Source organism: Tinamus guttatus, unplaced genomic scaffold (assembly GCF_059628265.1).
Source record: "Tinamus guttatus ecotype Peru unplaced genomic scaffold, ASM5962826v1 Tinamus_guttatus_pri_ptg000566l, whole genome shotgun sequence".
NCBI classification, from domain to species: domain Eukaryota; kingdom Metazoa; phylum Chordata; class Aves; order Tinamiformes; family Tinamidae; genus Tinamus; species Tinamus guttatus.
The window spans coordinates 247,452-267,411 of record NW_028289100.1 but is presented as its reverse complement, the minus strand read 5'-3'; the positions used below and the strand labels follow the sequence as shown (position 1 = coordinate 267,411).

At 51.1% G+C, this 19,960-nt stretch overlaps 3 protein-coding genes across 3 annotated transcripts; 1 reads left to right on the top strand and 2 right to left on the bottom strand.

Annotated features, from left to right (window-relative positions):
- Positions 1 to 589: 589 nt before the first annotated feature.
- On the bottom strand, positions 590 to 5,710 carry ACAD8 (acyl-CoA dehydrogenase family member 8). Its single transcript, XM_088534560.1, has 11 exons — positions 5,621 to 5,710; positions 5,204 to 5,304; positions 4,678 to 4,847; positions 3,918 to 4,027; positions 3,598 to 3,674; positions 3,113 to 3,250; positions 2,580 to 2,715; positions 2,380 to 2,477; positions 2,128 to 2,280; positions 1,365 to 1,467; positions 590 to 701 (listed from the first exon to the last, which is right to left on the bottom strand). The coding sequence occupies exons 1-11, from the start codon at positions 5,700 to 5,702 to the stop codon at positions 649 to 651; spliced, it is 1,221 nt and encodes a 406-aa protein (XP_088390686.1). The 5' UTR covers positions 5,703 to 5,710; the 3' UTR covers positions 590 to 648.
- Positions 1,405 to 10,884, top strand: THYN1 (thymocyte nuclear protein 1). Its single transcript, XM_010215752.2, has 8 exons — positions 1,405 to 1,538; positions 6,486 to 6,569; positions 7,395 to 7,621; positions 8,060 to 8,128; positions 8,857 to 8,949; positions 9,625 to 9,720; positions 10,375 to 10,525; positions 10,652 to 10,884. Exons 2-8 carry the CDS (start codon positions 6,527 to 6,529, stop codon positions 10,696 to 10,698), a joined length of 726 nt encoding a protein of 241 aa, XP_010214054.1. The 5' UTR covers positions 1,405 to 1,538; positions 6,486 to 6,526; the 3' UTR covers positions 10,699 to 10,884.
- A 506-nt stretch (positions 10,885 to 11,390) lies between these two features.
- Positions 11,391 to 19,623, bottom strand: VPS26B (VPS26 retromer complex component B). Its single transcript, XM_088534555.1, has 6 exons — positions 19,370 to 19,623; positions 16,897 to 17,053; positions 16,444 to 16,608; positions 15,833 to 16,008; positions 14,928 to 15,070; positions 11,391 to 14,514 (listed from the first exon to the last, which is right to left on the bottom strand). Exons 1-6 carry the CDS (start codon positions 19,590 to 19,592, stop codon positions 14,368 to 14,370), a joined length of 1,011 nt encoding a protein of 336 aa, XP_088390681.1. The 5' UTR covers positions 19,593 to 19,623; the 3' UTR covers positions 11,391 to 14,367.
- Between the last annotated feature and the right edge of the window lie 337 nt (positions 19,624 to 19,960).

Below are 19,960 nucleotides of genomic sequence, written 5' to 3'. Positions count from 1 at the left end.
CTGCACTGCAGGGCATCCTTGAGAGAGAAAGCACCAGTAGATGGTGGGAATAGGCAGAACATGCACTTGGTACATTAGAAAAAGTGCTGGGCAAAGAGGAACGCCTCTAGCTAAACAAGAGGCATCCTGCTCTTCAATTAAAAAGCATTCAGCAAGTGATTAGAGATGCAGTGTTTGTGGCTCCCTTGTCCCTGGTGGTACCCTCAGCACCTTGGACAACAGGCTTTTAAACAGGACAACTAGGTCTGTGGAGCTAAGTGTTTCCTTGGTAAAGGAAGATCAAGTGCTCCCTGAAGTGCTTGTTTCAGTCCTGACTCAGCAGAGATGACCAAGAAATCTAGTGTTTCCCTTTCCAAAAGGGATGGGTGGGAACCATCCATTTGGAGCCCAATGCTCTTATTCACTGCTGTGATTTATATCTTTAGGCTGCACAATACTTGCCTAGTGACAGCAGCTCTGCCAGGCACTGAGTGCAGCTGTGATAGCACGTGGGTGGCATCCAGCTGCGCTCCGGGTCATATAATTCACACTGTTTCCACTTGGGTATCCCCCTCTCCAATTCCTGGGGGAGAGCTGGTGATCAGAGGAGGGAAACAGATGATGCTGCAGCAAAGGAAGTGCACGAAGGCTGGAGAATAGCTCCTGGCTTCACTCCTGTAACAGATTCCTGGCCACAATCATCCGCATCACCTCGTTGGTACCTGCAGCAAGATGAGGGTGCAAAAGAAATACAGATAGAAATGGTCCAATTCTGCCCCCAGTGAAGACAAAGAAAATTCTGCAGTCTACGGCACAGAAAAGTTTTTCTCAGAGGGGAAAAACTGAGGTCGCATTTTGTAGGTGTTGGGACAAAATATAACTGCCAAGTGCCAACAGTCCTCAGCAAAGGCTTCAGAGCTGGTGCTCCTTTTTCTGTTCACAGACAGAACTTGTGACCTGCCAACACCTGTGTTCTCTGCTTTACTGTTTACCATGTAACATCACACAGAAAGAAAGACTGCAGTCCTGCCCAGTACAGGCAAAATTATCACAAGAAAGGAATTGCTGGGGAGTGTCAGCACATGTCTGTAGGGCTAATGGAATGAAATTAGACAAGAGGCTGCCAACACAAAAGCTAGAGATCTTCCCCTGCTGGGAGACTCTTACCATACACCCTAACTTCTCCAAAGACTTGGTGGAGAAAATGTGCTGAGTGCTCTTGCCCAGGGGGTTCACACACCTGATACCACCAGGAAACCTCATGCTCGGAACAGACCTGGATTCTGAAACCCTAGATTCAGAGAGTGTTATGGGAAGGGCTCTCTGGCAGACCTGTTCTTCCCCTGGTACACAGCCAAATCACTGTTAGTGAGAGCTTCTTTTACCTTCCAGGATCTGATGGACTCGGATGTCTCTCACAAACTGCTGCACGGCATAATCCTTCAGGTAGCCGTAGCCTCCATGCATCTGTAGAGCCTGGTTACAGATCTAAGGAGAAGATATCATCGCTGGTGAGGAGACTTGCTCAGGGCTGAGGATAAGTCAGTGACAGGAGCTCGGTAAGACCCCAGGAGCTGGGGCTCACTTTTCTTCTCTTAATAAGAGGCTGCTGTGACAGCAAGGAGCTCTCAGCACCAGCCCGTGCTGCTCTCAGTGCTACCGTGTTACTTAAGTGCCGTTCGAATTTATTGATGCATTTATGGGAACACTATAGGATAGAAATACCCAGGGAATGCTTTACTTAACCAAGGCAGGTTTTGCTGCATTTCCAGGGAGCCACTCATGCAAAATTCAAAATGCCAGTTCACCATCTAGCGGTCAGGCAGGGAAAATCTGCCTAGGCTCTGATTTCTAGTCATACATGACTCCATGCCTCGAGATCTATCAGCTTATGATAGAAAATATAATTCCACAAGGAAGTGGTCTAGGAAAGATGAGACCTAAAGAGTGGAGAAACTAAGGCTGTGGCCTCCACAGGATGCAGATTTCTGTCCTGTAAAATATCTTAATCCTGAAATGAGGTTTCTGGCTCAATCAACATGCTCAGGCCTGGGTCCTGCAGTGTCAAAGTTATTTCTAACAACCTGGGCCCTAAGAGGGGTCTCTGGGCTTTTGGTCACCACGCCGAGCAAGGTCAGAGGAACCTACCGCAAAGCACTCGTCCGTAGCGAAGAGCTTGGCCATAGAGCACAGCACAGGCGCGTCCTCCCGTCCCTCCTGCAGCGCCCGCGCTGCGTTGCGCACCATGAGCCGTGCTGCCACCAGGCGCGTGGCCATCTCCGCCAGCTTGAACTGCAGGTACTGCAGCACGCGGAGGAGACACGGGTCAGCATCTTCAGGGGGCCTCTGCAGGGAGGCCACGGCCAGGAAGAACACGGTTCTCCCTGCTAGGGAATTTACCTGATTGTTGGCCAAGGGTTCTCCAAACTGTTTGCGGACACTGAGATGTTCCTGGGTCAGAAGAACAGAGGCATGCGCAGCTCCTAATGAACAAGAAGCTGGTGGGAGAAGACAAGGGCACAGAGTGAATGTTAAGTTAAAGCAGACTGACAGCAAAATGATCCTGGCTCTCCTCTCCTGGCTCAGCACTTCTTTCTTACCGATGTTTATCCTGCCTCCATTCAGCCCCTTCATGGCAATGTTGAACCCCTGCCCTTCAGCTCCCAGCAAGTTGCTGACAGGAACAGCGCAGTCTTCAAAGATCACAGCCCGCGTTGGCTGGGAATTCCAGCCCACCTGAGGAAAAGCAGAATGCCACCCAAACTGCTCGGGGCACAGCCAGCGCCCTGGCACACTCAGCCTACTTTCAAGCCCTTTTTTTTGCTGCCAGGCTGTCCCAGAGCTCCGCTGGGCCTGTGTTCTGTGCGCTTTGTCTCCGTGTGCACGTAGTTATAGAAGCGGCACAGAGCCAGAGAATCTTGATATTCCCAAGATTAAAATCTTTCAGTTACCTCAGGGCAGGTGGTGTACAAACTTCCCCAAGCCTAATGAGGCCTCGGCTAGGGAATGAGGAACCAAGGCCAGGCTGCGACTCTGGTCCCACCAAATATTGCCCTCGTGCTTTGCACGGCACGGCCGCTCTCCGGCCTGCCTCCCCCTCGGGAACACAGGACATAAAGAACAAGCTCCTCACCTTCTTCTCCTTCTTGCCGAAGCTGAGCCCCGGTGTCCCCTTCTCCAGCAGCACGCAGGAGATGCCCCTGGGCCCCGGGCCTCCCGTACGACACATCACCACGTACACGTCTGTGTCGCCGCCCCCGCTGATGAAGGCCTGCGGAGGGGCACGAGAAGAAGGGGCGACTATCGTACACTAGCGCTGAGCTGCAGCAGCAGCTGGGGCACGAGGGCTGTGCCAGGTGCTGCCAGGAGAAACGCCGGCAATAGCAGAAGCCAGTTCTGTAAAGCACAGGGTTGGCTGCAGCTCAGGGAGAGGTGCGGAGGGGTGCGTGCCCAGCTGCCAGGAGATAGTCAGGGACCCGAGAGGACTAGGGTGGGATGGCTGCTCTGCAGAGCACCGCATGTCTTGACAGCAACAGAGGGAGGAGGAGACAGTATGGGCTTCCTAGAAAGGGAAAGGCCTGTGAGATCCAGGCCCCCTTAGAGCGAGCAAAGAGGTACCTTAGAGCCGTTCAGGACGTAGGTGTCCCCTTTCCTCTTGGCTGTGGTCAGCAGGGAAGCGGCATCGCTTCCGCTTCCTGTTCGGGAGGTAAAAAGCAGCCAGTGAAGCAGCATGTCTCTAAAACCTGCCAATTCTCCTGTGAGTCATACTCTAGGACACAGAGGTTGGTACCTCAGGCATTACAGCAACCATCACATGCCCTTTCCAGATTTCCCAAACGAATAACAGATTAGAATCATCACCACTGACTCCCACAAATATTCATGTCCATGCTGCAAGTGAGGGAAAAGAAAAGACATTTGGGACTCGGGATACTCACCTGGCTCAGTCAGGCAGTAAGAAGCAAGTTTCTCCATGCTACAGAGTGGCGGGCAGAACTTGTGTCTCTGTTCCTCGTTCCCAAAGGTGTCAATCATCCAAACACACATGCTGGAGCAAGAGAGAAGGAGCAGCATTGCAGCACGTGCATATGAAAACAGCCCTAGGAGCAAGGTGGGTCACACAAGAGCATCCCCAGCTGAACAGAACAAGAAAGCTCCAGGTCAAAAGCACCGAGACATCGAAGCTTATTGCTCCATCTCTGCTGCAGTTAAAGGACCTTCTGTCCTCCTTGCACAAACACCCTGGAATGGAAGAAAATGAGTTGCCACAGAGGCTGGGAGGAAGGAGGGCCTGCCACAGTCACTGTGCAAATGTGGTCCTTTCTGAACATGTGGGTATTACCAAGCAGGACGGGCCCTGGTCCCAGCTGGAGCCTGTGGGCTCTGTCACAGCAAGGGATTTTTCCAAGCAGGTTACTATCTATAGCTGGCTCAAGTGGAAGAGCAGGGAACAGAATCCAGGACTTGATCCCCTCTTGCACACCACAGAGCTAAAATTACTTCCTGCTGGCATCTCAGGTTTGTAGCCTGTTTGTTTACTGCAGCCTGGGGATTCTTACGGTGACATGTCCCCTCGGGGTGCCAAGTGTAGATAACAAGCAGCCTCAGGAAGGGTGTCTCTAGCAGGATTTGGAGCCCACAGAACAACTGTGTGTTTCTATGAGGCTGGCGCCGTCCACCCTCCGCAGGCACACTCACTTGTGGATGCTCAAATAGGCAGTGGTGCTGGTGCAGCCTGTTGACAGAGCCTCGAAGATTATGGAGGTATCAAGTCGTGACAAGCCGGAGCCACCGACATCCGGTTTCACATAGATGCCACCAAATCCCAGCTGGGCTGCCTTCCGCATTGCTTCCACAGGGAATATTTCCTAATGGAGCAAATGGAGACATCACAAGTGAATATTCAACTTCTGGTACGTCTAGGCCGCCAAGTGCAAGGCCAAACTCCTGCCAAGTTTAAGTTGGCTGGGTGGGTGAAGGCATGGGGAGCTCCCTAGCCAGATACCATTTTCAGGAGTAAATGCAAGTTTCCAGGTGCTTGTAGAGCCTAACTAGGAAAGCTCCATGGATATTTCTGATGGCTGCCTACCCCAGCTACCAGAGCATCTTCAGGGAAAGCCTCTGCAGAGAGAACTGCAGCAGTGAGGAGCCCCTGAGGAATGTCCCCAGGAGGCCTAAGGATGAGGGCTTCCCAAGGCAGCGAAGCCTCCAGAAGCTGCCATACCTTCTCATCCCACTCTGCCATATGCGGGGCCAGCTCCTTGGAAGCAAAATCAAAGGCAACTTTTTGGAATTCCTTCTGCTCCTCGGTCAGGCCAGCAGATGCTAGAAGAGCAGGAACAGATCAGATATAGTTTTATAATCTGTATAATTCATCTCCTGGACTCCATCCAGCTGTTGCTCTTCTGCCCCGCGTACGGCTACATTTAAACATTGGAGCACTTAATCTGGTGAGATGAAGTGCTTGGGAACCCCTCAGGAGAGCACAGGCGGGGCCGCGGCGGCCCCCTGGGTAGCCGGGTCCCCGCTGGGCGCTCAGAAGGTGTCCCCAGCCGCAGGGCTAGTGCGAGGCCGGGCCAGGGCCCGCAGCCGCCCGGCCTCGGCCCGGCCCGGCCCGCCCGCGGCCCCGGCGCGGCCTTACGGTCGATGCAGGAGGCGAGGGCCCGGCGCGGCGGCGGCGGCAGCAGGCGGGCGCCGAGGCGGGCGGCCGCTCGCCACGCCATGGCGGCACTGCGCGGCACGGCACGGCACGGCACAGCGCGGCCCGCCGGGAGCCGTAGTCCTGCCCGCCCCGCCGCTCGCACATTGGCTGCGCCCGCGGGGCGAGGCCGCCTTTGCATAAGGGTCACCGCTTGCGGCGGCGGCGCGGCCCTGCCCCGGCGGCGCGAGCATCCTTCCCCCCGGCGGCGCGGAGCGGAGCGCAGCGGAGCTGGTGAGCGGGCCGCGGGACGGCGGCAGCGGCAGGGAGGGCTCAGCCTGCCCGCGGGACCCGCGCAAGTTGATGCCGCAGCAGGGGACCGGGCCAGAGCCAGAGAACTTCTGGCCCAAGCGAGCAGGGGCTGCACCCGCTCCCTTTTCGCGAAAGGCTTTTGCACAGCTCTGAGCAGCAGGCTCCCTGCCAGCGCGAGCCTAGAGCAGGCTTTGCAAACAGGCTGCGCGCACTTCCCCGGCAGCGGGGTGCCCCTTGCACGGCAGGGAAGCCCCTCCACGCTCGGCCCTTGGCGCCGGCGCCTTCTGGACTCTCCCCCGCCGCGCTGCTCCGCGGGGGAGAACAGCAGCCCTCCTGCTACCGTCCATCAGGCCCGCGCTGGAGGCCTGCCTGCCCGCGGCCCGCCAAGGGTGTGGTGCTCGGCCCGCGCCAGCGCTTGCACGAACCAGCGCAGGAAGTGGTGCTCAGCGAGTGAGCTCAGCGAGGGAAAGGGATCTGCTCTCCATTTGCCTTCACTGCCCTTCTTGCAGCGTGCCTCAATAAGCAGTAATTCTTTCTTCCTTCTCTCATTCAACAGGTGCTTCTCAGTGAAGAGAAAATAGTTTGAAGAGACCAGAGATGCCTTGGCCAAGCAGAAAGAGAGACAAAGGAGCAGTAGCAGGTCTGTGCAGACATCCTAATTCAGCAGCTCTCACTTGGGGTTCCAGGCTGTAGTGAAAGTGCAGACAGTCATCTTAACTGTCTGTCTTTCAGAGCAACGGGTCTTCCAGACACCATTTCCTCTGCAAAAATGGGCTGAGCATCCATGTGTGACTGAGACAAGTCTAACAGACATACAACAGGGACGGGGGGGGTGTTCTCAGCACAAGACAGCTAAGAACTGCAACTCATTCTCATTTATGAAGTAGCAACTCAAGCAAATAACTATCTTTTTTACCCTTTAATCACTTGTCACTAATTGTTTCTGTTTTCTGGGTCCGAGACAAACAGGAATATGGAGCATCTCGAACCACAAGCACGGTGGAGGCTTAATCTAAGGATTCCAGCTTCTGCAGTAATTGAAATAGCTTGCTTTGCTGCTCAATTTTCCTATTATTCACCACATTCACTTAAATCAACTTTGTTGCCTGTAACTCTGCTGTTAATTTTTAAAAATCAACTATATCTCACTGAGGCAGCACGACCTTTCCTAGCTTCTTTTTTTTTTCTGTTAAACCCAAGTATAAGCAGAATTATGACTATTTAAAAACCACACCTGTGCACACCACAAAAAAATCTTCATTTCACACATGAGTTAGAAATGCTTAGCAACTCTGATGAGTAATATCAATAGTTAAACCCAGCACAAGGTCCGAACTTCTGCTGCAGGCAAATATCAGCTTGTGAAACTATCTTGGACAATGACATTGTTTCAGCACCAGTCAGTCCTTATCAGAAACAAAATATGTTTTACCTGAATGGTTCTTTTTTTGTTGTTTCTTTCCAGATAAAAAGGAGCCTGATGCTAAAATAGCAAAAACTGAGGAAACTCAGAAAAAAGAGGAAGAGGAGAAGTCCACAAAACCTCCAGCTGGGAGTTCCAAGTCAGGATGGAAAAACTGGAAAAAAGCAAAAGAAAGCGACGCTGGCGGAGAGGAAAGCAAGCAAACATATTGTCACTGGCTTCTGAAATCAGAGCCAGAGAGCAGGCTCGAGAAGGGAGTGGATATGAAAGTAAGCACTGTCACCCATTCTAGGGTTCTTACCCTGCAAAGTGTGTAAGCAGCTCCACGTGGAACCACAGCATTAGTTAAACACCGAATCACAGGATGAGGCAGCTTGGGCTGTTTGCAATATCAACATGATAGTGTTTCTTTACTGCCTCTCAACAATGATCTCTCCTTCTGGAAAGAGAAAGGTGTAATGCTGTTCTTTTCCAGCACAACAGCCTTAGGGCTTGATCCATGTAGAAGGAGAAGGAGGCAGATCCTAGGGATGATTTGATATTCATAGTTATCTACTTTAGAACCTGTGGGAACCAAAAGGTTCTGTGAAGTTAGTGCTATAAAGGAAGGATCAATTAAAAAACAAATGAAGAAAAATGTAGACATTGTGACAAAAAAGACCAGTCTCATACCTGAGCTTACCTTGCATTTTCATTCCATTTGGCAGTTCAGCATTGACGACTTGAAGGCTCAGCCCAATCAGACAACCTTTTGGGAAGGAGTAAGAAACTACCAGGTAAGGAGCAGCATCCGGTGTTAAAGATGGGATCACTCAAGTAATCAGTAGGAAATGCACAGAAAATGAAAGGGGCCTTTTTCCCAACAGATTGCTTGCCCCCTTCACCTGTTACAGTGCTGAGGTTATTTCCTTTTGGAAATAACTTTTTGCTTGCTTTTACAGTTGCATTTTGACCAGAGTATATATGCTTGATTGCCTCTACCTCAAACTTCCTGTCAGCCTGCATCAGGTTAGGCAATACTGCCAAACTCCTTTAATCTGGTCTCTGAGGAGTTGAAAATGAGCATCAGTCTTTATTTTTCTTGACGCTTTCCAGCAAGTCTCTGCTTAACCAAGTACTGCACCTTGTCAGTGTACAGCTTTCTGTGCCAGCCTTCATGTGCAAAGGAGATCCACGGACACTTCCTCTGCCTAAAAGAGACCAGCTGTGCTTCCTATTTGCTGCAAACTTAAGTCTCCTGCTATCCTTGAATGAGGATGGCCAAGCTGCTAAATTCCCAATGCTTTCTAACCATCAGGATATTGCTCTTTAGCCTTGTTTTCACTTCATTTCATTGCAGCATGAAACATCTGTAGGACAACTGTAGAAAAGCTTATCTGAATGGTTCTGCAGCACACATCCCTCTCCTGTTGTTTGCTCCTGTTTTCATCTGTTTCTAGTCAAGCCCTGAGAGGGCCTGCCATGTCTCTTACAAAGAGCTCAGTCTCTTGTTTAAATCTGACAGGCACGGAATTTCCTGAGGGCAATGAAACTTGGGCAGCAGGCCTTCTTCTATCACAGTAACTGTAAAGAGCCCGGCGTCGTTGGCATTGTCAAGGTGAGAGCCTCTTGCTCATTCTGTGGTTCAGAGGGAAGAGAAATCAGCGTGTTATCAAACAGTTCATTAGCTCTACTTCTGTCTCAAAACAAAAGGAGTGCAAGAGAAGCCTCACCAGAGCAGTGAAGGAGCCTTGGGTATCTAGGCTCAACGGGACATACTGCAGCAGGGCTCACTCAGCCAGTCGTCTTTCCCTAGAGAATGGAACCAAACTGCTCTGCTCCTGCTGTCATTTCAGAGTGCTGCCAGCCAGGTCAATTGTGGCTCCATACTCAGGGCATCCAAGTAAAATGTGACTCAGTAAGTTCTGCTGAGCTGAGCCTAAAACCTAGGGCACGAACACCTCTTTTTTCCATTAAGAGCAGTACTTGCCATAGATACTATCCTCGCATATCCGGTTTTCCTCCGCTGTACGTGCTCCTTCCACATTGCTCTCCAAAGGGGTGATGATGCTCCCTTGACATCCATGCTGTTCTGGAGTGTGTTGAGCCAAGAAACGTGAAGGAAGGAGATGCCTCTTGCGGTTGGAATGGAGCTCAGAGGAAGCAAGGCTGATTTTAACATCAGGTTTACTCCTTATGTCTAGTCACAGCTTTGTTATGGGCATTTCGTGGTCTTTGCTAACAGTATTTCATTGACAAGAACGTGTCTGATTCTGTTCTCCTCCTGCTGCAGATCGTAAAGGAGGCATATCCTGATCACACACAGTTTGATCAGAAGGATCCTCATTATGATTCCACCAGCAGAAAAGAGAACCCCAAATGGTCCATGGTAATGTAGTAAACAAAATACCTCAGTTTCAATATGGGTGCAAGTCCAGCTGAGTTAGGAGCTTCCTCTCATGATATCACAGATGATCTTAAGTGTCTGTCCCATCCTAGGGCATCTCCTAGGGCATCCTTCCCTCTCCAGGGCAAATCCAGTCCCGATTGTTTTCTCTGCCTTTTCCCCTGCCTTTTCCCCTATCTCATTTACACAGCTGCCAAAAAGAGTTCTCTAAATTTTCAAACGTTACCTGGATTGCATAGCTGTGCGTTAGGAAAGGCAACATCTTTAAGCACCATTCTGGGTCTACAGCAAACAAAGCTGTAGTTTTGAGGCCAACTAAATTATAGGGAAGCGCCTGTTCACAGAGTGGTTGTAACCCACATGTTTACTTTTTACTGTTTGTGGCCACATGAATGTATGTTGTTAGTAGACAGCGCTATGATCCATGTAAACAAGTGGCCTGCCAGAAGTGTCTGAGAGCTCTTGCAGCCTTGAGCAAGAAGAAGCTTCCATACGACGTCTTCCATAAGACATCAATCATTTATTTCAGTTTTAGATCTTCATCCCCTCCCCTCCCCAAGGCCTTTGTGGCATTCAGAGGCCATATCCTTGTCCAGCCCTGCCAACTGTGCTTCTTTGCTGCCCATTGCTCCCCAGGTGGATGTCCAGTTTGTGCGGATGACAAAACGTTTCATCCCCCTTTCTGAAATCAAGGCCCACCACCTGGCACATAAAGCAGATGGAGGGCCCCTAAAGAACATGATGCTCTTCACAAGACAACGTCTTTCCATCCAACCACTGACACAAGGTAAGAACTTTCTCCTTCTCTGGGATTTTGGTGCCAGTTCTGTGCCAGGTTTTCTGAGAGGCAGCCCTCACCCAGAGAACTAGGAAGTTCACTTATGGCTTTTTCTTCCTTGCCTTTTCAACACAGAGGAATTTGATTTTGTCTTGAGCCTGGAAGAAGAAAAGCCACATTAAGAAGCTGACAGCAGCACAGCTTCCACCCAGCCTGCTTCTGCCTACTCCTAAACCAGCATCATCCGCAAGTTCACTTGCTCAATCACAGCAACAAGAACAAGCGTGCACATAATTCAAAGCTTCATGTTCCCTCCTTTGAAACACTGTTATTTTTGCTTTTTTTTGAATAAAGCCTCTTAGAATCAATTTTGAGCAGTGGAAAAATCCTGCAATTTCAAGAGCAAGTGGGTGCATCTTACTTGAGGAGGTTTACTACAGCAGTTCCTGAGGTTCACTGATGCAGTTCCACATACTACAGAGAGACATTTTTTTCTGCAGAAAAATATAATTAAAACTTCTGTCTAAAGCAAGACAAGTTGGACTACACACCCACCCAGACAGCAGCAAAGCAGATTACTGTTAACTTCCTGCAAATAGAAAACTTACCCATTTCCTTTAGTTCTATTTTCTTGTTTCTCTGATGTCAATGGTAGCTAACTAACTTTTAGCACCTGCGTGGGTCTTCCACCCACGCAGCTTATAAATAGTGACTTAGAGAAAGACCAAGTGTTTATGAAGATAATGAAAGGTATGTCTGGAGGGGTGAAGAACAGGGCACAAGAGGTAACCTAAAACAAAAATGTCTTAATATCACAAAGGATCCATCCCCTAAACAGGCAATATAAATCAAATCAGACAAATCACACACAGCATTTGAAAGCCAGGGATGGCTCTTTTTAATTGGAGAGACAAAAAACCCGAGTTTTAAAATACAGCCATTGAAAAGACGATGAATTAAGAAACATGTAAACACAGCAGAGGCTTAATTACAAGTTGCACTGCTTGGTTTAGTACCTGAACACTCCCCCCAGCCTGACTCTCTGCCTGGAAGAGAGGGAATGGCCCAAGCACTGAACAGAACCACCCTGCTCAAGGGGATGTGACAGCCCAAGTAGTGTCTGCCCCTTGCCCTGCAAAGAAAACTTTTCTGTAGTACCTTGTCCTGGAGTGACCTTAGGCTTCAACTTCTCTCTGAAGATGCTCAGCACATCTCTTCCACCCCAGACAAACAGAGGGCCTAGTGGGTAACAGGTTGAATGGTCTGTTTAGATTAAGTAGAAAATGGGGATAATCTCTAAATTCTTGTTATATAACTAAGGCAACAAGGGAGAGGGCACAAAGTAAAGTACAGAAAAAAACAATGTACAGGATCATGCACATTTTCCGTTAGTCCCTTCAGCAGCATTCTGGGAGTATCTGTTTCCTCCAGAAAGAGATGTTGAATAGAAATCTCCTTACAAGGTACTGTCCTTTCAAACAATTATATCCAGCAATGATGCAGTCTGGCCAGTAAATGAACCACTCCTGGAATGTACAGACATCTTTATCCACCTGGTTTCTTTTAATACCACATGCGTACTATCTAGAGGAATATGCAAGGGAAAAAAAAAAAAGAAAGAAGGGCTGGGAAACAAGGGAATCAGAGGGTGGTCAAGGTGCTGCTGTGCTCAACTGAGCCACAGATAGGTAGTCTTGCCCTCCCCAGAGGCTCCTCAGAGGAGCTTCGCTTGTCTCCCAAACATCATGTATTGCCACAGCACGGGTGGGTCCCCCTACGTAGAGGGGGGGTAAGTTAGTGTCAAAATAGCATCCAGGTTCCTTTGCCCCCTGTGACACTCAGCAGCTTAGCTCCCCTTGCCCTGACATAGCAAACTGTTGTCTAAAGCCAGCTTTTGCTTCAGGCTCAGGAAGACATGGCTCCAGCCCATGGCACAGACTTCTCCTGTAAAGAAGAGCAAGCCACGTCTTCACTATCACAGAGCAGAAACATGGTGGGACAAGAGTGTTCAGCAGAGATGAGGTCATTAGTGTCCTCTACAACAGAGCGAGACTGGCCAACTCTACTAAAAACCACAACCTTACACATGGTGAGTAAAAGATAACTTACTTTGGCAAGCAGAAACACACATTTATCACTGAAATACAGTAGCTGTCTTATTACATAAAAAGCTCCCCTTCCCACCCAGACCCCATTCCCTCCACCAGCACTGTTCTACTAAACAAAGCAGATGCTTTTGTTTCTCAGCTGCAAAACAACTGCTCTACATCCAGCTGTAGGACAGAGGCAGAGGAGATTCATTCAGAGTCAAAACCAAGCTGGACAAAACCCTAGTGAGCTACAAACTCACATGGAGATCTAAACAAATCCCATTTGATGGAGTTCATATTAGTTCAATCTTCTCTCCATCCAGTAGGAGGTTTAACCACCTGCTTCCTTGGAGGACATCTAAAAAAGGATGGGTATTGGCCAAACTCTGTCAAGTCTACAAAGTCACATCTAAAATTTAAGAAAGAAGTGATTTCCTTCTGGGAATGTTGTCATGATTCTACTTAGCGGAAGGGTAAACAGATTATCTCAGAATAGAAAAGACCCTTACTCTCATTCTCAGCTCACGCCAAAGCCTCAGACCTCACTGGTGAATCCAGCTCAGGCCTCAGGAACCTGCCTCTGGAATCAAAAGCTTTACCATCCTTCCAGTTGCGGCTGGGCTTCGTCTAGCAGCACACACATACTGGCCACGAGCTCCGGAAACAGCAGCCCACTTTCTGGGATTACCAGTCTTTATACGGCAGGCATGAGAAAGAAAACAAGGCAATACTAGCACGTTTCTATGCGGCTGCCTGTCCCCACTACAAAGCCTGCCCTGTGACAAGGACACAGCGATGAGCAGGGCAGTGTGTGCAACCCGTGTTCCCACAGGGAGCTCCCCTTCCTCTCGCACATTCCAACACTCTTCTCTAGCCCTTAGGCTGGTCTGGCCCTGCAGCAGCACCAGCTGGGACCTGTGCAAGTGCCAAAACAAGACAGACCGAATCTCAGGGGTGATCATGCAACCGCCGAGGTGGCACTGCTGTCAGAGCCAGCAGCCTTGCTGTCCTCGCTTCCCACCACCCAGCAGCACTGCTGGCCACCGTGCAGCCTGTGCCACCTCTCGGTTCCACGCTCCGCCACGTGCGCACGCTCCCCCCTCCTGCTAACCTCATCTCCTCAGCATCCAGCCTCAGCTCCCACGGCAAGGACACAAAACCATTCCCGTCGCCCATGCTCCGCCAGCAAGTGGCTCCACGGTAGTCCCAGGGCTGACTCAACCACGTGACGTAACTGTTCATGACAAAGAATCCAACAACATCATGAAGAGGAAGGGCAGGGAGAGAGGGGACAACATTAAACTATTTCAGGTAAGATGCACCTCAGTCTGGCTCCCTCCCTACCTTTCCAGAAGGCAGGAAAAGTTATCCTAGCCAGCCCCAAAGCAATATCCACACTGCTGAGGAGGAGCAGCGGATTTGGCCTTCACTTGCTCTCTCTCTCCCCGCTACCATGCTGAAAGGGTCTTGGGGCAAAGAGGAGATCAGGCAGCTCCGCAGGCTCCGGACACACGCGTCAAAGCAGCCCACCCCAGAGGAATGTAGTTGATTGGGAAGCACTGAGGTACCTTCAACTCCGCATCACCGGAGCTCCCGCTTGCCTTGCCCTCTTATCCCCTCCCCACCCTGCTTGTCCTTCGAAGAAAGGAATTAAGTCAAAAACGGATATTTATTTTCATGAAGTCTCTGAAGTATTCTCTCTTCCTCCTCGCTGCTGCCCCCAGCGGCTCCGCAGCAGCCTGCCTTCCTCTGCGTGGCCTCTCACTGCCGGCTGTTGTTCTCTGCAGGCTGGCTGGGGGTCTTGGCCTCGGCATGCGAGGATGTCCCCTCAAACCTCTGCGAGGCGATGGCTGCTTGATGGGACATGCTCTTCCTCACTATGTCTCCTTTCCGCCAAAGCACCACCTCCTGTAGTAACACAGCCAGCAGGGCTCGTCAGGGCTTTCGGAGACCTCTTCCCAGCTCCACCCAAAGCCACTCGAACCAAAATGCTAAGCCAGGATGCTAGGGGAGCAGCTTGCATCCCCAGAGACAACTCGACCCACTAGAATTGGTAAGGTGAGTTCAGCACCAGGCAATGAAGTGGCAGAGCAGTACCATGTAGGCACCCTCGTACACACAACCCCACACAACCATGCACATGCGAACTGTGGGGGTCATCTCTTCTAGACCCTTTCCCAAGTGGTCCCGTCCTGATGGATTTTCAGCTCAGGGACATGATCCCCCCAGCTGTGGGAATCCCACCTTCCCAAAGATCCTTAAAACAGTACCCCAAGGAACAGTGTGGAGGTTCCCCAAAACCTAACTGCTCCGATTCTCACCTGCTGTTTGAAGTAGCGCCTCTCCTCCTCGTCAATCAGCACCAGGTTGAGGTAATACCGCACCGAGAACTTCTTATTGATGTCCCTCATCGTTGGGGTCAGCTCGTAGCCAGCCAGGAAGAGTCTGATGGGAATGGACTCCCCTGCAAGGACCACAGAAGCATCAGTGCAGGCAAAAGGCAAAGATTCAAAGTAGGAGAGCATTGGCTAAACAAAAATCTCACAAGGGCACATCAGCTCTTGGGACCATTTCCACAAGTGGCCTAGGGTGGACTAGAATCATAGAATTATAGAGTCCTTAAGATTAGAAGGGACCTCTAGGGATCATCTAGTCCAACCCCCTGCACACGCAGGGTCACCCAGAGCACGTGGCAGATTTCAAATGCCTGCAAAAAACTATCAGCATGCACCATAGCCAGATCCTGCCCTTGCTGACATCTCCATTTAATAGCACAGGATTCCTCTCACCTGCACCAAGACAACGTTGCAGGAAAAAAACGAACGAGGTGACCTTTCCTATGGTGATTCTGCTGGGCAACAGAATGGCAAAGCAAGTGACGAAGGAGATGGTGTTCTAGCTCACTGCCAGTCTTCCTGCTCTGAGCTACAGCAATGCCAGCTGGTAGCCCATGCCAACAGTGAATTTAAATTTATTCCTGATTCCTAAATTTATTGCCACTGCTTCATCAAAAAAAAAATCACTGCAGCTCATTGTATCTCAATTCCCCCACCATTCCAGAGAAGGAAGGGGATCATATTTAATCCCCTATATAAACTGTCACCAGTGAAGTAGGATGCGTATCCCTGTGCTGAGCAGAGAAAATCAGCAGCAGATACTGTGGGACTCATTCCTATCCCCAAAGAATTAAGGAGAGGAAACTGAAGGGGATAATCCGCCCTCTCACCTCTCACAGGTGCCCCATCCATGATCTCATATTTAGCTATTGTGTCGTTCTCATGATATACGTTGGGTCCAGTCCCTGTTGTTTCTCTCTTGATGATATCTATCTCCATGTGTTTGATCTTGATCCGCACCAGCAGGAAGTAGATCTTTCCAACAATCACATCTTTCAAATGATACCTAGCACACGAAGGAGGAGAGCACCATGATCAACCACTCCACAGCGGACCAGGATTCAGGCTGGACAGCAGCAACTCAATTTTCCGGCACTTCCCTCTCATCCTCAGCCCCAAAACTCAATTTCACATTGTTTCCACACCCCAACCAGGCTGCTTTAAACAATACATTAGGTTTCATCCACCAGCCCCTTGGAAGTAAACAAGAACACTCAGCATGATCAGATAGATCTGCAAGAAACCCCTGTGATAGCAAAGGCTCCAGAAACACTCTTTTAGCTCAATTAAAACTAACCCAAAGGTTATACTGCAGGGAGATCTGCCACATCAGCTGAGAAAGCTGCCTTGAAGACACCTGGAAACTGATGCCACTGAGGATACTGGGACTGTGAAATTACTGCAATGGCCTTGTGATTCCTTGTGCTCTTGAGACACTTACTTGGACTTGTTATACTCAAACTCGATGTGCAGGCAGTCCTCAATCCCCACCTCCATCTTAATGGAGGAGTTGAGCTCTGGGTAGGTGCTCAGAGTGTGCACAACTATGTCCATCTCCTTCACGACATCATTCAGTCTGCGGCTGACGGTTGCCCGGAGGAAATACCTGCAAGAACAACAGCACAGATAGCAACAGAGACAGCACAAGGAGGAACACGGGGCTGAATGGATTAGACTGGGCTCTCTGAGCTATCCTCTTGGTACCCTGGCTACTGGAGCAGCCAATTCCCCATGTTTGAAAAGACAGAACAGAATTTTCCAATGAAAAAGCAGATTCTTGTAATACCTGTATAAGCGTTTCATGCATTTGTGAGCCTGTTAGCCTTATGGTGCACATCAGTAGTTGCACACTGCATGGACCAAGAACGGGGGTCAGCGAAGGGAGGACACTCACCGTAACTTCACGTTCTGCCCTGTGTAGGATTCATAAGGTTTTTCCACATGTGTGAATTCGAAGTCAAATGTCTGTGATTGAGTGAATTCACCAGGCCGGGCCAGGTCTTTTACGAGAGATACAAACTCATGGTGGTTCCCTCGGTCATAGTAGAGTTCTAGGAAGATATGAGGCCAGGTTAAGCAGTGATGCTCAATCCCACACAGTAGAGCAAGGAAATGCAGAAGACTTCACAGCTAGGAACAACTGCTTTGTTCAGATTACTACCTATTGTTCAGAGAACCCCCCGGGGAGCCTGTGGTTGCAAAACTGAGCACTTGCTCACTGCTTTCTCTGAGCCAGAGGCAAGCCAGAACCTGAGCAAGTGCCACCGTGGCAGATAGGACAGCACAATTCCCAGCAGGGCTATCCCAAGGCTCAGTTCGGAAAGAGCCGGTTTTGCACAATTAGCTGTTTGCTCGCTGTATAAATCAGCAGAGCTACACATATTAACAGAGGCCTCAACTGACCACAGTTCTTCACAAGGGGATGGCAAAGCTTGGTACAAGAAAGGTGTTCTGTAACAGTCTATAAATATCCCACCTCCATAGATGATGAGAGAGCACTGAAACAGGAGGGAAGAGTGCAGCACAGCCTCACCTACTACAATGAATCAGGAACTTGGCTTGTCTTAGACTGACACAGGTCAACTATAGCCAATATTAATTGAGTTCAGGCTGCCTGAGAAAAGGAGCCAGCAGCTCATATAATCCCTTCTAATAGTTTTCTACAGAAAAGGCCAAAGACATTGATGCCCTAATGAGAGACAAAAACACCACCGCTTGTATGGAAACACAGCAAACAGTGACAGCAAAAGGGATGGGCTAGGAGGTTTCCAACTATCCCTGCTTATTCTTTGACAACAGCAAGTTTGAGAGGTCTTGATTAGCTCCAGGGAACAAGTTGTGGTGGAAAACCTCCCTGGTTCCACACTAGGGCAGCGCTCAGTGCATGACAACTGAGTGGGAGAGGGGGAAGACGAGCCAAGCAGCACGGGCCCCTGGGTGACACGTTAATGGCCCTGTCAACGTCAATGAGGGAAGAACATTCATCTCTGGAAGCGCTGCTCAAGCCAGCTAAAGCAGCTGAAGCTGTGACATGACTTCAGCTTTCCCCTCGACCTCCCTCGTCCACAAGGGCCCTACCCTGTGTGCCTTGTTTAATTAAAGCAATCTTTGCTTCACTTCCATGCAGTTTCCCTCCCAAACCAAAGCAGCAGAAACACTCTGCAAGCTGCATCACCCCAAGTGCCAGTGCACGCTGCCCTGCACAACCCCGTGCGTGAGCTACGTGTGACTACCAGGCACCCACACACTCCTTGAAAAAACTAAAGCCCGGCCAATCTGATACCTTTGGATCAGGGAGCAAACGCCTGAGTCATCAAACATTCATATGCACCCAAATTCACTGTCAGCACTAAGCTGTGCAGTGCAGCCTTTTGGGAGGTACTAGCTGAGTTCAGGAACTGGAGAGGCACTCAGAGCTCCATAAAACCCATGATGAGATTTGAGCTTTTAAGTAATGTCATTTCCACACACCATTTTCTTCACTCTCTCTCTAGTGGAAACTGGCACTAGAACATGTCTCACTTAGACCAGCAAGCGCCACCAACCCCTTTAGGTGTGACATAAATAAATAAACCAAGTCTCTCTGCACTGAATAAACGTCCACTGAGAGCAGGAGAGTGCTTGTCCATGGGACAGAAAGCAGCCATGTGGCACTTCAAAAGAGGAATATATCATTTTCCCACATGATGCAGAAGGCAACGCCTGAATTTAAAGCAAGGAGAGGCAAGTGCCAGTGTCGTGCATCCTCAGCAGCCTCCAAAGGGCAGAGATAAGCACTTACAGTCTTGAGAGGAAAGGCTGATGCTTCCATGCTTTAGAAGATACCAACATGTCGAACACATACAAGCTGTAATGTCAGTTTTTCAAAGCTAAGGTTCCCACATCAGCATAAATAATCCGCCAACACTCCAGGGACATGCTCAGGACACTAACCACAAGCAAATGGACAACCTAAATGGGCTCTGCGCTCCCAAGGACCACACTGCCCTCTGGTCCCTGCTCTGGGAGCCATCCTCGCTGTGACAAAGCCCGGATCCGCGGAGGACAAGGGTGCCACACGCAAGCCCGCTGCTTGGCGGTGACGTGCAGGCTTGGCCTGCTGCACAGGGGAGGCATCGCCCTCACAGAGCTCCGCTCGCCAAGCGGCAACCCAGCACCCGAGCCTATCTGCACCTCCTTTCCTTGCCCAAACACAGCCAGCTGGCTACGCGCAGGGACAAGGCAGGGAACCGCGCCGCATCCGCCGTCATCCCTGCACCGCATCAACGTGGATCCGCGTCTCGGGGCCCGGGCGCCGGCTCCAGAAAGGGAGCGTGCCCCGCACACGGGCCTGCCGCCCTCCCTCCCGGCGGCAGGCCGCGGCTCACCGATCTGCCCGATGAACTCCACCTTGATGCCCTGGTGCTCGAGCCGCTTGTTGGGGTGCTTGAGGGTGAGCAGGACGCGGCCGGCCACGGTCTCGCCGTCGTAGAAGAGGAAGTACTTCTCCTTCTTGCCCTCCTCGCTCTTGTGCTCCACGCGCCGCCGGCTCTCGCCGTCGCTCAGCACGAGCTCCAGCTCCGCGCTCTGCCCGAACCCGAAGAAGCTCATGGCACCGGCGGCCGCAATGCGGCACGGACGGCGCCGGGCGGCGGCAGCGGCGGCGGCAGCGGCGACGCGCGGGCGCTCGCGCCGTGCCGGGCCGGGCCGCGGCGCAGCAGGGCGCATGCGCCGGGCCCCGCGGCCGCGCCGCCCGCCCCGCTCCGCGCCGCTTCCGGGAGGGCGCCGGGCGCGCGCCGCGATTGGCCCGTTCGAAGCGGCGGCCGCGGCGCGATGGCGGCCGAGGCGGCGGCGGCGGCGGCGCTGAGCGGCTGCTGGCGGCTGCGGGACGTGGGCGCCGGTGAGCGGCGCCTCGGCGGGCCGGGCCGGGCGGCGGGCGGCGGGGACCCGAGCGTGGGGACCCGAGCGTGGGGAGGCAC